This window comes from Ceratocystis lukuohia (assembly GCF_044167205.1).
Source record: "Ceratocystis lukuohia strain C4212 chromosome Unknown Supercontig8_pilon, whole genome shotgun sequence".
Lineage (NCBI taxonomy): Eukaryota > Fungi > Ascomycota > Sordariomycetes > Microascales > Ceratocystidaceae > Ceratocystis > Ceratocystis lukuohia.
The window spans coordinates 1,868,133-1,880,826 of record NW_027263527.1 but is presented as its reverse complement, the minus strand read 5'-3'; the positions used below and the strand labels follow the sequence as shown (position 1 = coordinate 1,880,826).

General features: G+C 48.6%; 4 protein-coding genes across 4 annotated transcripts; 1 reads left to right on the top strand and 3 right to left on the bottom strand.

Moving 5' to 3' along the window:
* Window positions 1–219: 219 nt before the first annotated feature.
* Window positions 220–1,204, bottom strand: HOO65_080466 (18S rRNA (guanine(1575)-N(7))-methyltransferase; the record flags this gene model as incomplete). Its single annotated transcript, XM_071004350.1, has 2 exons — window positions 220–1,042; window positions 1,182–1,204. 2 exons carry the CDS (start codon window positions 1,202–1,204, stop codon window positions 220–222), a joined length of 846 nt encoding a protein of 281 aa, XP_070856696.1.
* A 2,121-nt stretch (window positions 1,205–3,325) lies between these two features.
* On the bottom strand, window positions 3,326–5,663 carry HOO65_080465 (pyridine nucleotide-disulfide; the record flags this gene model as incomplete). Its single annotated transcript, XM_071004173.1, has 2 exons — window positions 3,326–5,571; window positions 5,639–5,663. 2 exons carry the CDS (start codon window positions 5,661–5,663, stop codon window positions 3,326–3,328), a joined length of 2,271 nt encoding a protein of 756 aa, XP_070856695.1.
* A 601-nt stretch (window positions 5,664–6,264) lies between these two features.
* Window positions 6,265–9,867, top strand: HOO65_080464 (DNA mismatch repair protein MSH3; the record flags this gene model as incomplete). The annotated part of the gene is made up of 1 exon (XM_071001566.1): window positions 6,265–9,867. One exon carries the CDS (start codon window positions 6,265–6,267, stop codon window positions 9,865–9,867), a length of 3,603 nt encoding a protein of 1,200 aa, XP_070856694.1.
* A 510-nt stretch (window positions 9,868–10,377) lies between these two features.
* HOO65_080463 (uncharacterized protein) lies at window positions 10,378–12,147 on the bottom strand (the record flags this gene model as incomplete). Its single annotated transcript, XM_071004233.1, has 4 exons — window positions 10,378–10,534; window positions 10,596–10,954; window positions 11,021–11,620; window positions 11,677–12,147. 4 exons carry the CDS (start codon window positions 12,145–12,147, stop codon window positions 10,378–10,380), a joined length of 1,587 nt encoding a protein of 528 aa, XP_070856693.1.
* Between the last annotated feature and the right edge of the window lie 547 nt (window positions 12,148–12,694).

Sequence of the window (12,694 nt, the reverse complement as noted above, 5' to 3'; positions counted from 1 at the left end):
CAAAAACACCGTATTGGGAGAAGCGACCTCAGCCCGGCCAATTTGGATGCTTCTCCCTTCCTTACAAACAACTTCATTTTTTTCATGTGCCCAAACCCCGATACAAAGAAACAAAAACATGAAAACAACAAAAACATCCAGAAATCACTGCTAATAAACATGAAAGCAAAACTACAACGGCATCCGGGCCTAACTCCACAACAAGTTCAGCAATGTAGACTAGAACTTGGGGCGGCGAGTCCGACCTGTATACTTGGTTGTAGCCTTGACAACACGGCCCTTGCGCTCCAGCCGTTCCTTGCGCTTGACAATCCATGCCTTGCTGCCCTTCTTGGCTTCGCCCAGTTTCTTGTTAGCCCCGACCTTGCGAGGATCGAGCACCTGGACACCATCCATATCCTTAACAATTCCCGTAATGTCGCCACCCACATCTTGCGTGGCTGTTGAGCCAACCGTGAGCACAAGATATAGCTTTACGTTCTTGGTGCCTGGGTCGTCTTCAAGAATACCAGCACCAAAGCCGGCACGCACCGCGGCCTGGGTAATCATGGAGCGCTGCACGTCATTCTTAGGGTAGAATTGGCAGACAGCACGCCCACCGCGGCGGATAGAGGCGTATAGGGTGTTGAAGAAGCGAGTCAGGCGACCCTCAGGCGAGGTATCGCTGCTCTCGGCGGCACACAGCCACTGGATGGCGGAGATGCTGATGGCAGCATCAAAAGAACCCGCTCGAAATGGAACACCCTGGCCGATATCAGCGAGAATCAAATCGCCTTCAACGTCTCGTTGTAGTGCAATATCAAGCATACTTGGAGACAGATCCATGCCAATCCAAGTGTGTGGGCCACCCTCCTCAGGGCCTTCGGCCGAAAGAATTTCGCCGGAAAGACCACTGCCACAGCCTACATCAAGGATAAGTGACGGGGTTTTGAGATCGAGAAGCTCCAGAGCACGGCGAGTCATGGAGGCTTGAATGTTCTGGATACGCGAGTTAGTGGTGTATTTGCGTGCCTCGACGTCATCGTAGTGGATATCGGCCGCACTATAGGCTGAAGTCAGTAAGCGGCTCTCACGTCAGAGATTAATCAACCATCATAATTCCGCTCTGGGGGAAGTGGTTGAGTCGTGAGAGTGAAGCCTCAGCATGGCAGCACATCATAAATGTGCAAGGGCATTCTTACAGAGAGTCCTCGGGTCTAGACATGGCGAAAAAAAAGTGCGTGATTCTTGCAGTGATAGGCTATTATAAGCGCCAAGTAGTAAAGGGAGGAATATCTTTCTTCTTAGAATAAAAGCCAAAGGTTTTAGATCAACCTCCGCCTATCGTCATCGATACATGAGCCGGGTCGAGTCTTCTTTCCATTGCCAGGCTTATCGATAACGGCAAACTTCCCAGGCGGTGGTAATTTTTTAGGTGGGGCCCATCAATTGCTGTACCAATTTGATAGAGGATCTTCTTTTATCGATAAGGACGACTAACCTATCAGGGTATGGCGTCAGCAAGGCTGCTAGGGTTTCACGGCTTCAGAGACAAACAAGAGCAAGTCGCTGCGCAACAGAGGGCGGGCATGGCTGAAAGGACCTCACATCATAATTCGGCTACTAGTAATCTTCTACCATCTCCAAACATACACAAGCGTATTGAGCTGAAGATAACGTGTAAATTCCCCTCCCCTGTAATGTACTAGGACAATGGCAGCAGGTAACAAACTGCCCCTCATCCAAAGTAAAGCTACTTCTGACATTAATGTGGACTACCTTAGAGCTAAAGCTCCAGTGTAGAGTGATCCATCCACACGAAGCTTCCACCTAAGCTTCGCCAATATGATGTTTGTACCTTCCTCTGCTTGTCCTCCTCCATTCCAATCAGTTCCACGAGTTTCTTCTACAGAAGAGCAACATTTGACGCGATTTGAATTTCTCAACCTCTTTTTTCTAATCATCATCCCGCAGTCTTTTGCTTCTATCTACACTTTCCGCATCCTAATCTCTATCTGTTTCTTGACTCCTTGAGCATCGCCCCAGCCTCGACCTTGGCTTCTTTCTCGCCTACTCCATCTGCGGCGGTCTCCCTTAGTCCTGGCCATAATTCCTTCGCAATCCAATCAACGTCCCATTTCACACTCATCACATAGATCTGGCTAGTCAACATGTGGATTTTCCCATTGGTTGGGTATATCGGCTCGATTCTGGCTTTTGTCTTCCTTACTATTGCTATTGGTATGTCCATAAGTCGCAGCCGTCATCTTGTTGCCCATGTCGCGACAGACCAGTTTTGAGCACAGCATGATGGGTATCCATAGCTCTCTCTTTTCTCTAGCTGAAGCTAATTCCTGGTCGCCCTTATAGCAACCGGTTTGTACTATATCTCGGAGCTTATCGAAGAACACACTGTCGTCACGAAACGCATAATCAGTAGATTAATATTCGGCGTTATGGGATTGCAAGTGTTGCTGATGCTCTTTGATGGTTTCCCTATTAATCTGTCTCTCTTGACAATCGGATCGCATCTCGTTTACTATGGAAACCTGAAGAAATTCCCCTTCGTGAATATGACGAACCCGACATTTCTGGCCTCCATTGGTGAGTTATCTTCATTCCTCCGACACGGAAGATGCGCTCGTTTCTAGCATAAATGATAGATTTCTAATCTTTATGTTCCATCTAGTACTTGTTTTGACAAACCATTTTCTATGGTTCCGTTATTTCTCGAATTTCCAAGAAATCTATCTCAAGAAGCACCTTGCTACCGGCTCCATGTACGACCAGCCCACCCTACCAACCTTTCCACAAATAGCCTCATTCTTTGGCATTATCATCTGGCTCGTACCATTCTGCCTCTTCATTAGCCTGTCAGCAAACGACCATGTCCTACCAACAATGACTACGAGTAGTCATATCACAACCAGCCCTGGTGCCAGTACCGACAACAACACAAACAACGGCCTTGGCATCCCGACTGGAATGGGTCCAGCTAAGAGACAGGGCATCTTCAAAGCTATGATAGATGGAGTGCGGAATCGGGCGAGTGAAGTGATGAACATGGGCGCCAGCAAACGCCGAGCAACTCGCGACTTGTAGCTCTAGTAGAAGTGCAAATCTTCTCGAAGCCGTAACAATAGCGCTTGTAGGTGAGATAGCGGGCCAATGAAATAACAGTAATGCCGCAATAAAAAGGAACATCTATTTATTATTTTAGTTAATTTAATTCCAGGCCGTATAAGCCTAATAGTCTTCATGGACCTCTAAAAAGTGTAGCATGTCTTGCAGCAACACACATATTTGTCTACACATATATGCACATCCACTCATAGGAAAACAACCTTTAAATGCGAGTGTAACTAGCTGCCAGGCGGTAGTCCTTGTTAGGGCCCTTTACTCCATACGCCAGACACCAATCGTGCAGATTGACACCATTGAAGTTAAACTCATACTCAGCGCTGTAAAAGTCATCAATGCAAAGATGTCCTGCATTAGCTCTCCACTTAGAGCTCGTCAGGCCTGTTTCCTTGTCGACAAGCGGCTGAAACTTGACATTGTGGAAGAGATAGTCGACTTCAAGACTGTCCTTGGTCGAGGCAAACCACACACTTAATGCATCGTCGACTTCGTCATAGCGCCAGATGTAGTGTCGCGAAGCCTGGAACTCAAGCCCATTGCTAGCAGTAAACGTGCCAGTCTCGTAATACACATACTCGGTAATAAAGTCCAATCGACTCTGTGCCGTCAGTTCATCATGGGCTTCATCCTTGCTCTCGGTAAGCTCATCGATGCTCTGCGTGAGTTTCAAGCCATGGGACGTACCAGCCCGTATACTAAATGTCGCGGTGCCGTTGAATTGGCCACTAGGGTATGACGGGCTCTTGCTATCAAGCGAACGTTCTAGTTTCCAGGTGCCAAGCAAGTCGCGGAATACAGCACCAGCGATATTTTTAGTCCCACTAAGAGCACTGCGAACATCACTGTATGCCTGCTCTAAGGCAGCCTTATTCTCATCGATGGAATCCTTAGATGCGTAGGCCGAGATGTACCGTGATGGCACCATGATATCCATTGACTTATCCAAGTAACCAGCAACCGATAAACAAGGCCCAACGGGGTCATGTAAAGACAGTCCAAGAGCAGAAGCATATTGGGCCGTAATGTACATTGCATCGCCCATGGGAAACTGCGAGCACCGGGGGTCAGACTGGAGGGCCTGTGCCTGGGCTAGAGAAACATCGTTCTTGAGTGCTTCTAGCAATGAAGCTGGCCTCGAATTACTGGGTGACCACAGAGCAGCGAGAACGCGTGCCTGCATTTCCATCACAGACCAATACGGAGAACGGTAAAACCCGACAAATCCGAGAGTCTCGAAATCTGGGTGATGCACACCATGGAAGCCCAATGCAACAGGCATGTTGCGATTCTCAGGCTTATACGAGATGGCCTTCAACACAGCCTCGGGTAGCAAAGAAATGTTGGCAGCTGCATCAAAACCGGTGGCAAAAACGACGGCAGCGACATTTGTGATAGTCTCGCCAGTAGAAAGTGTCACCGTTGTGCCATCCAAGCCGTTGAAATAGCCGGTTGAAATGTCAATTTGGCCAGCGCGGACAAATCCTGAATAAAAACCACTAATAGCAAGTTGGGGTGGGTTGCTGCGGGCCTCGCTAGGGATTTTGAGAGCTTCACTTGTGAGACCTTGGTCGCCTAGGTAGGACTGGTAGAGATTCGTGATTCGTGCTGCTGCCTCGGGAGTGATGTGTCCTTGCGTGTTGGTTAAATTTTCAGCCCGCATGTTTCTATTACCAAATACAAGATCCATAGGCACAAACGGCGAGGCTGGTGTGGTAGTAGACGAGGACTCTGGCGAGCGAGGCTGTGCAGGAAGATAGGGCGGGAAGATCCAGGTCGGCCGTTGAACAAGGTGATGGACTGACAAGTCAGTAGGCACTGGCGTATGCCCAGGGAGGTTCTTCATGCTAGAAATGTGCATGGCAATTGTCGCTGCAGTCTCTACACCAGAGAGCTGGCCACCAACCACAACAATCTTGCCCTGGCGTGGCGCCAAGGTGCCCAGAAGGCTATTCAGATCACGATATTTGGTGCTGTGAATCACTGGCACAGAAGGGCTGGGCGGGATGTCTGATGGAACCCGCGGTGTCCCAAAGAACCCAGAGGCAACAATTATGTGATCAAAGGTCAGGGCTGTTTCAACACCGTTCTCAACCTCGCGCACAGTCACATTCCATGTTCGGTTAGCATTTAGCTCAGTACGAATAACACGATGGCCAAGCTTGATGAATGCACCGGTATATTTGGCGACATAGCGCTGCAAGTAACGGCCAACCATCCATGCACGAGGGAACTCCGGTGTGTCAGGATGCCAGGCCAGATCACTAAAGACTTGCATATGTTTGCTAATGTTCGTGCTCATGAGCGGGTGAACGACGCCATCGAAATCAGAGCGCGAGGTGGGCCAAAGACCAGCAACACGTGATTTAGAGTCAAAGATAGTCACCTCGAAGGTGCTTTTAGGGGCATTGTGCAGCAGCGTCTTGGCAGCAACAAGACCTGAAGGTCCGGCTCCTGATTCATTGTTAGCACTGGAGTTATAACACACGAGCAGCAGCAGACGTGAACTTGGGAGGCTTACCAATAATACAGACAGACTTGGTCATAGCAAAAGAATTGATTGTAAGGCAAAGCTCAGATGCAAATGGAATAATTCGGGTAGACAGTGATAGTGGCTCAAGTCAATAATTTCTGAATATCTCATCCAGATTGAGTGCAGGCCGCTTGTCTTATAGAAATGAAAACGCCAGGTTTCTCATTTAGGCCTGTACAGAGGAAGCAAAAAGTGGGCAGATTCAAACACGAGATACAATGATCTCATCGGAAATCTGCAAGCTATTGATATTAAGTCGCATTGCTGCAACATTGCAACAGGCAATAATGGCATGACTGTAAAGCTTAGGCCAACGACGATCCTGAGAGCACGAAGTTAGGTGTGGGGTGGGACTGGGTACTAGGGTTAATATTGAAAAGGGCTAAGGTGAGATCAGGGTTTGAAGCCCTCTTCTTCAGGGTTACAAACATGGACAACCAACTCTACGCGTTGCTGTCGCGCACCTGCCATTCCAGGCATGACTTAAAGCAAGTCTCATCGTAGGCTCTATAGCGTATGCTGTACTATCAGGTCTTCTTTATTATTCCTTCCAATCAATCTTGGCCGTATCTATCTTTTTACTATTAGGGTAGACCTATACTGTCCCTTTTGCAATGGCCCCAACGCCCTCAAAATCCAATAAACAGCGGGCGTCCAAGCAACAGTCGCTTACAAGCTTCTTCTCCCCCAAGAGCAGCTCCAATGCTAATGCTCAACCAGCTCCTTCTTCCCAGGATGCTCCCGCCGCCTCCAACATCCCATCATCTCCCTGTCTGCCTGTGCGCAAACGCCATCGCTCAGAAATAAGTCATAATGGCAATGGCAGTCCCGACAAGCCGGTCAAGAAACCGAAAAAGACGGGTGGCTCGAGCGTCATAGCCCGGACCATAACCGACGACGATGATGACGACAAGAAAAACGAGAACGAAGATGCTCAAACAATAGGGCCAGAACCGTTACCTGAGGCCGAAAATGCGTTCTTGCCCACGCCAGCAGGCACATGTTCCGGAGCAGAAGGCCCCCCTTCCCTAGGACCGCGACCAGAGTACTTTGCTTCTAATTCCAATCATGATGTATATTTCAGCTCTATGACACCAGAAGAGTGCGAGGAGCGGATAGCTAGGCATGAGAAATACGTAAAAAAGTTAGGCAATCCAAATAGTACTGTCGCTCTAGGCCGAGGCCGAGGCTGGGGTTGGAGGAGTCTCGAAACACCGGAAAACAATGGCGGCGACGAGGGTGAGGATGAAGAGGAAGCAGAAGAAGAAGATGAACGCCCGGGCAAAAAGGGCGCTGCTAAAAAAGGGCCAGCCTCGAAGAAGCTCACGCCTATGCTTCAGCAGTACCTAGAGATCAAGCGCAAACACATGGATGCAATTCTCTTGGTAGAGGTTGGTTACAGGTTCCAATTCTTCGGTGAGGACGCCAGAACAGCATCCAAGGCCCTTGGCCTCATGTGTATTTCTGGTAGACTACGCTATGATGACGGTAAGATCTTTTTTTCCATCTTCATCTTCATTTTGTTTCCCATCTCTCGTGTAAAACTTCTAGAGACTAACATCTCCCTCCTTCTGCTTTTAGACCCCTCTGAAGCCCATATCGATCGCAACAAATTTGCAAAGGCTAGCATTCCTGTTTTTCGTGTCAATGTACACTTGAAGCGGCTGATCAATGCAGGGTATAAGGTCGGCTTGGTGCGTCAGGTTGAGACTGCTGCTCTCAAGAAATCTGGCGATAACCGGAATGCTCCGTTTGAACGCAGATTGACCAACCTCTACACCAAAGGCACCTGTGTTGAGGATATTGATGAGGACGATGTCCGAAGTTCAAGCACCACAAACTTTGGAGGCACCGCCGGTGGATATCTGCTCTGTCTTTTTGAGACTCCGGTAAAAGGATCTCTTGGTGCAGATGAAAAAGCAAATGTGGGCATGATTGCCGTCCAGCCTAGTACTGGTGATATCATCTATGACGCATTTGAAGATGGCTTCATGCGCAGCGAAATTGAAACTCGACTTTTGCACATTTCGCCCTGCGAGTTCTTGCTTGTGGGCCACATGACCAAGGCAACGGAGAAGCTACTTCAGCATCTATCAGGCACTGACAGCAATGTGTTTGGTGATCAGACTCGCATCGAGCGTGTTTCGACAGACAGCAAGCCCGAAACCTTGGTCTCAACAGCTTCATCTCACGTAACGCAGTTCTATGCCGACAAAGCCCAGGCTAATTCCACCGACGGAACTTTGCAAAACCTACTTAATGCTGTGCTGCGCCTACCTCCACCCATAAAAGTGTGCTTATCGGCCATGATCACGCATTTGACAGAATATGGCCTAGAGCACGTATTCGATCTAACCAAGAACTTCACTCCTTTTTCCCAGCGCACACACATGTTATTGAATGGCACAACCTTGGAGAGTCTTGAGATATACCGCAATGCCACCGATAATAAAGAACAGGGCAGTCTCATGTGGGCGCTTGACAAGACCATGACCCGCTTTGGAAGAAGGTTGTTGCGCAAATGGATTGGGCGCCCGTTGCTGGATTATGAGGCACTAATAGAGAGGACGGATGCTGTGGAGGAGCTTTTTAAAAGCCGAGGCTTGCCACATCTGGTCCAGCTCGAGTCATTGCTTTTTGCAACCCGGATAGATCTCGAGCGGAGCTTAATCCGCCTGTACTATGGGAAATGCAAACCCAAGGAGCTTCTGGCCTTGTTACAAACTCTCCAACGCATTAGCATGGAGTATGAATCCATAGCCTCACCCGAGCAAACTGGGTACACGTCCCCTCTGCTGCGCAAAGCCGTTTTGTCTTTCTCAGGGATTCGGGATAGCGTGACAATGTTTCTAGACAAAATCAACCTCAAGGCAGCTCTAGAGGATGACATGCTTAATTTTCTACGCGAAGAAGAGCACACGAATCGCATGCAAGAACACCAGTGCGGAATTGTGAGTGTCGAAGCAGGGCTTGCAGAGCAAAAAGACTCCATAGCCAGTGCCCTGCGCTCCAAAAACCCCATCAATTTTGTCACGGTTTCGGGAATTGAGTATCTCGTTGAGGTGGCCAACTCAGAAGTCAGTCGCGTGCCAGCATCATGGATCAAGATCAGCGGCACAAAAAAGGTCGCCCGCTTCCACACTCCCCAAGTTATTCGCTTAATCAGCGAACGCGATCGCCACAAGGAAGCTCTAGCTGCCGCCTGCAACGATGCGTTCAAGGACCTCCTGGCGGAAATCGCCACCTTTTACCAGATCTACCGAGATGTTGTCACCTCATTAGCCTCGCTCGATTGTTTACTTTCTCTTTCTAAGGTGGCTGCCCAGTCAGGGTATGTGCGGGCCACACTATTGCCCCCTTCTGACTCGCCCAGCGTGCACATTCAAAATGGCTGCCACCCCATTGCCCACCACACTCTCCCCACGGGCTACATACCCTTCAATACGGCGCTCGGGGCCACATCTCCCCCATCCAGCGCCGAGCCTGTTCTCACTCACCTCATCACCGGACCAAACATGGGCGGCAAATCGTCGTTTGTGCGAGCTGTAGCTCTGCTTATTATCCTCGCGCAAATCGGGTCTTTTGTGCCTGCCACATCCGCTACGCTGACTCTTCTCGACTCTATATACACGCGCATGGGAGCACGCGACAACCTCTTTGCCGGTGAAAGTACCTTCATGGTCGAGATGTCTGAGACGGCCAGTATTCTGCGTGCTGCCGGCCCCCGTAGTTTGGTTATCCTTGACGAACTCGGCCGGGGCACTAGCACTCACGACGGTGCCGCTCTGGCCCAGGCCGTTCTACACCACGTAGCCACCACCACCCGCTGCCTGACGTTGTTCATCACACACTACCAGAATTTGGCTCGCGTAGCAGACGCTCTAAGCCCGGCCGTCAAGAACGTGCATATGCGCTTTGCAGCACACACAAACGCAGACGGAGAGGAGGAAATCACCTTTTTGTATGAGGTAGCTGAGGGCATGGCTCATCGCTCTTACGGCCTAAACGTCGCTAGATTGGCCCGCGTTCCACAGCGTGTGCTTGCCGTTGCCCAGACCAAGAGCACTGAGCTTGAGACAGATATCCGAAAACGCCATCTGGCTGCAGCTGCTCGAGCCCTAGTAGCGCTTGTCAATAGCCCCGGTGGAGATGAGTATAGAAATAGCGAAGAGGACAACGCCCTGAACTACTTGGTGCGCAGCATTGAAGAACTGTAGATTGTTTAGAAATAGTACACAGATTTAGGAATGGTTGTACGGGTCTCATGATTTGAAATCTCATCTAAAAACAAATTATTGCAGCATGTTTTTCCGCCTTTGTAATTAAGCCTACATATTGCACTTAGCTAATGCCCGCACCCTGCTTATTTTCTTTTTTTCTTTTTTTTTTTTTTTTTCAACGCCAACATAGCCTAGTCAGTTCAACCGTAAGTTCATGAAGCTCGTTAAATGATCGTAACTTGTTTCTTAGTTAGTGCATTTCCTTGTTTGCTTCATATAATGCTATAAAAGGACAACCAATACTCACAAATGAGCCCCACGGGCTTTTTTGTTTTATTTTTTTTTTCCGTTGTAGTTATGTGTTTGCCATACAATGAATGACGTGAAAGGTAAAAAGAAAGAGCAATAAAAAGAAGAAGAGGGAATAATATCGGGGGTTAGGGACTTCATAGCGGTTTATTCAAGTCAGACAGGGAGGTCATAGGTCGTACAGTTGCCAAAGCATGTTTAACGAGAGCTCTCATCGTTCTTGAGGGATGCCAGGTTGTATAAGAACGAGGGCAACATCTCATGGTACGAAATCTTAGGTTCAGGCTCCTTCTCCTTAGAGCTATCCTGCATACTGTTGCCAGGCACCTGGTACAATACAGAGGGAAGCGACAGACTAAAAACGCAGTGTTAGCATATTCAGACTCATATTTTCAAAAGCATCAAAGCAGGCATACTTGTTAATCATGTTTTGGTCGATAGTGTGGTATGCCAGGCTAGCAGGAGAGGGGTGGAGAGGCGGAAGGACACTGTTGCTATTAAACATGTTAAGGCCTTGATGACTGCTGTAAGGAATGCTAGACTCCTGCTCCTTGGAGGTCATTATAGAGGGCTGATGGCACTCGGCCTCTCCTGTCTTCGTCATAGGCATCTGTTTGTTCAAGATAGGATCTTCAGGACGGTACTCATCCTGCGCACTATGGCCATCAAGGGTAAGATTAGAGCCGGGCTCCTTTGCATTCGTACGAGCATCAATTGCGGACAAAAGGAAGGCAGCAGGTTCCATAACACAGGGAGGCGGACGAGCCATAGGCTGCTTAGTTACAAGATAGAGTTAGTCACATGTTTTCGTCAGACCTGACGAAAATCAGCCTTGACTTACTGCAAGAACAGGACTGTTAGGACTGGAAGGAATATCATAAATATGACGCTCACGCTCCTTTTGCATGGCAAGGTTCCAAACTTCTTCGGTGGTTTTGACCATGCTTGCCAGCTGCTCAATACGTTTGACAGCCTCGTTTCCCTTGCGCTGGTTACGATAACGGCGCTGCGAAGGGGTAGCCGAATCCCAGATACCTATGCCGGGAAGGCATAACCCCTTTAGCTGAGGAGGCTCACGATCTTTGACGCCGGCAAATGTATTAAAGCCACGCTTAACTTTGACGATTGTGGCTGAGTATTTACCATGAATGGTGAACTTTTTGCTTGAAGCGCGGTGAGGGACATGCTGGCGGCCGTAAGGGCGGTATTCAATGCCATTGTCTGAGCCTCCGTCCTTGACCTCCTCCTCATCACGCTCGATGGACTCGATCGGTTGATCAGGCGGAATACTGGCCAAGTGGGGCTGGATCTGCGGGAAGTAAGTCGGGCCTTGAAGGTACTGTGGGACACGGTGAGGGTTAAAGGCCTCTGACATGGAAGGGAGTCCATCATAGTACATGCCGCGGTAGGGATCGGCAGCAGTGAAACGACGAGCTTGTTCCTGTTTTAGGCAAATTTATTAGCATCCATGCATGTAAACTAGGTTTATCAACCTACAGTTACGTAGTGAGCTGAGTTCAGGTAGCCGTCACGGCGACCACGAACATTACGATTTTGCTTGGACATGTCAAGCACAAGACTGGGGAGTTCAATGTGGTGGTATTCACACCAGGCAATAAAGCTTTCCAACTTTTGCCTAGACGAGGCGTTGTTGTCTGAAGCAACACGCAATTGATTGACAGCGTTCTGGTGGGCTTTAGAGTTGAGATGGGCATCAAGGTGGACTTTGTCAGTTGGAGAAACATTGCAAACCATGCAAGTCAACTCATTGCCAGACTGCTTCTGGGTGTTTGAGCATGCAGGGGAGCCAACAAGGGTAGTCTCGTTACTCAGCATAGACATGTCCACCATAGTCTGGTCGGGACTGACCGTATCGTTAGAGCCGGAGACAGACATCACGGCTTCAGGTGCAGAATCGGTAGTTTTAACACTCATAGCCCAAGCTTTTCTCATATCGGTTAAGGACATGTTGGTTTTCTGTGGACAATGACATGGTCATCAGCATGTATACATATATGTATGTATATGGATATACACATACAATAGCCATTTTGGATCGGCCGAAGAGGAGCTCATGCAAAAGATAGATACTTACTTCTAGAAGGTACATACCTTAGTAGTTAAAATGATTGATAGCTGTGAAGCGGAGGTAACCACTGGAAAATTAATGGTTAATGTTGAGAAGAGCAAAGAGAAGCTTCCGTAGTCTCGCCAGACAACGGACTTTCAACAACGACGGTATAACAAAAAGGGAATGAGGTACAGCTTGCAAATAGCAAGAGAAGGCGACGTAATGGGAAACAGTTAATGAAGGGAGGGGTCAACTCAAGACGATGAGATAGTATGAAAAGAGAAAGGAGGCGGAAGAGGGAAAGAAAGCAAACAAAGGAACAAAGAACAGAATGTTTAGTGGTAATAAACAAGGAGTGAATGTGCGTGGTGAAGAAAAAGGGAGGGAAAGAGAGAGAAGAAGAGTAGAGCAACAGTGAGAGGAAGAGATTTTATACACAGAGGA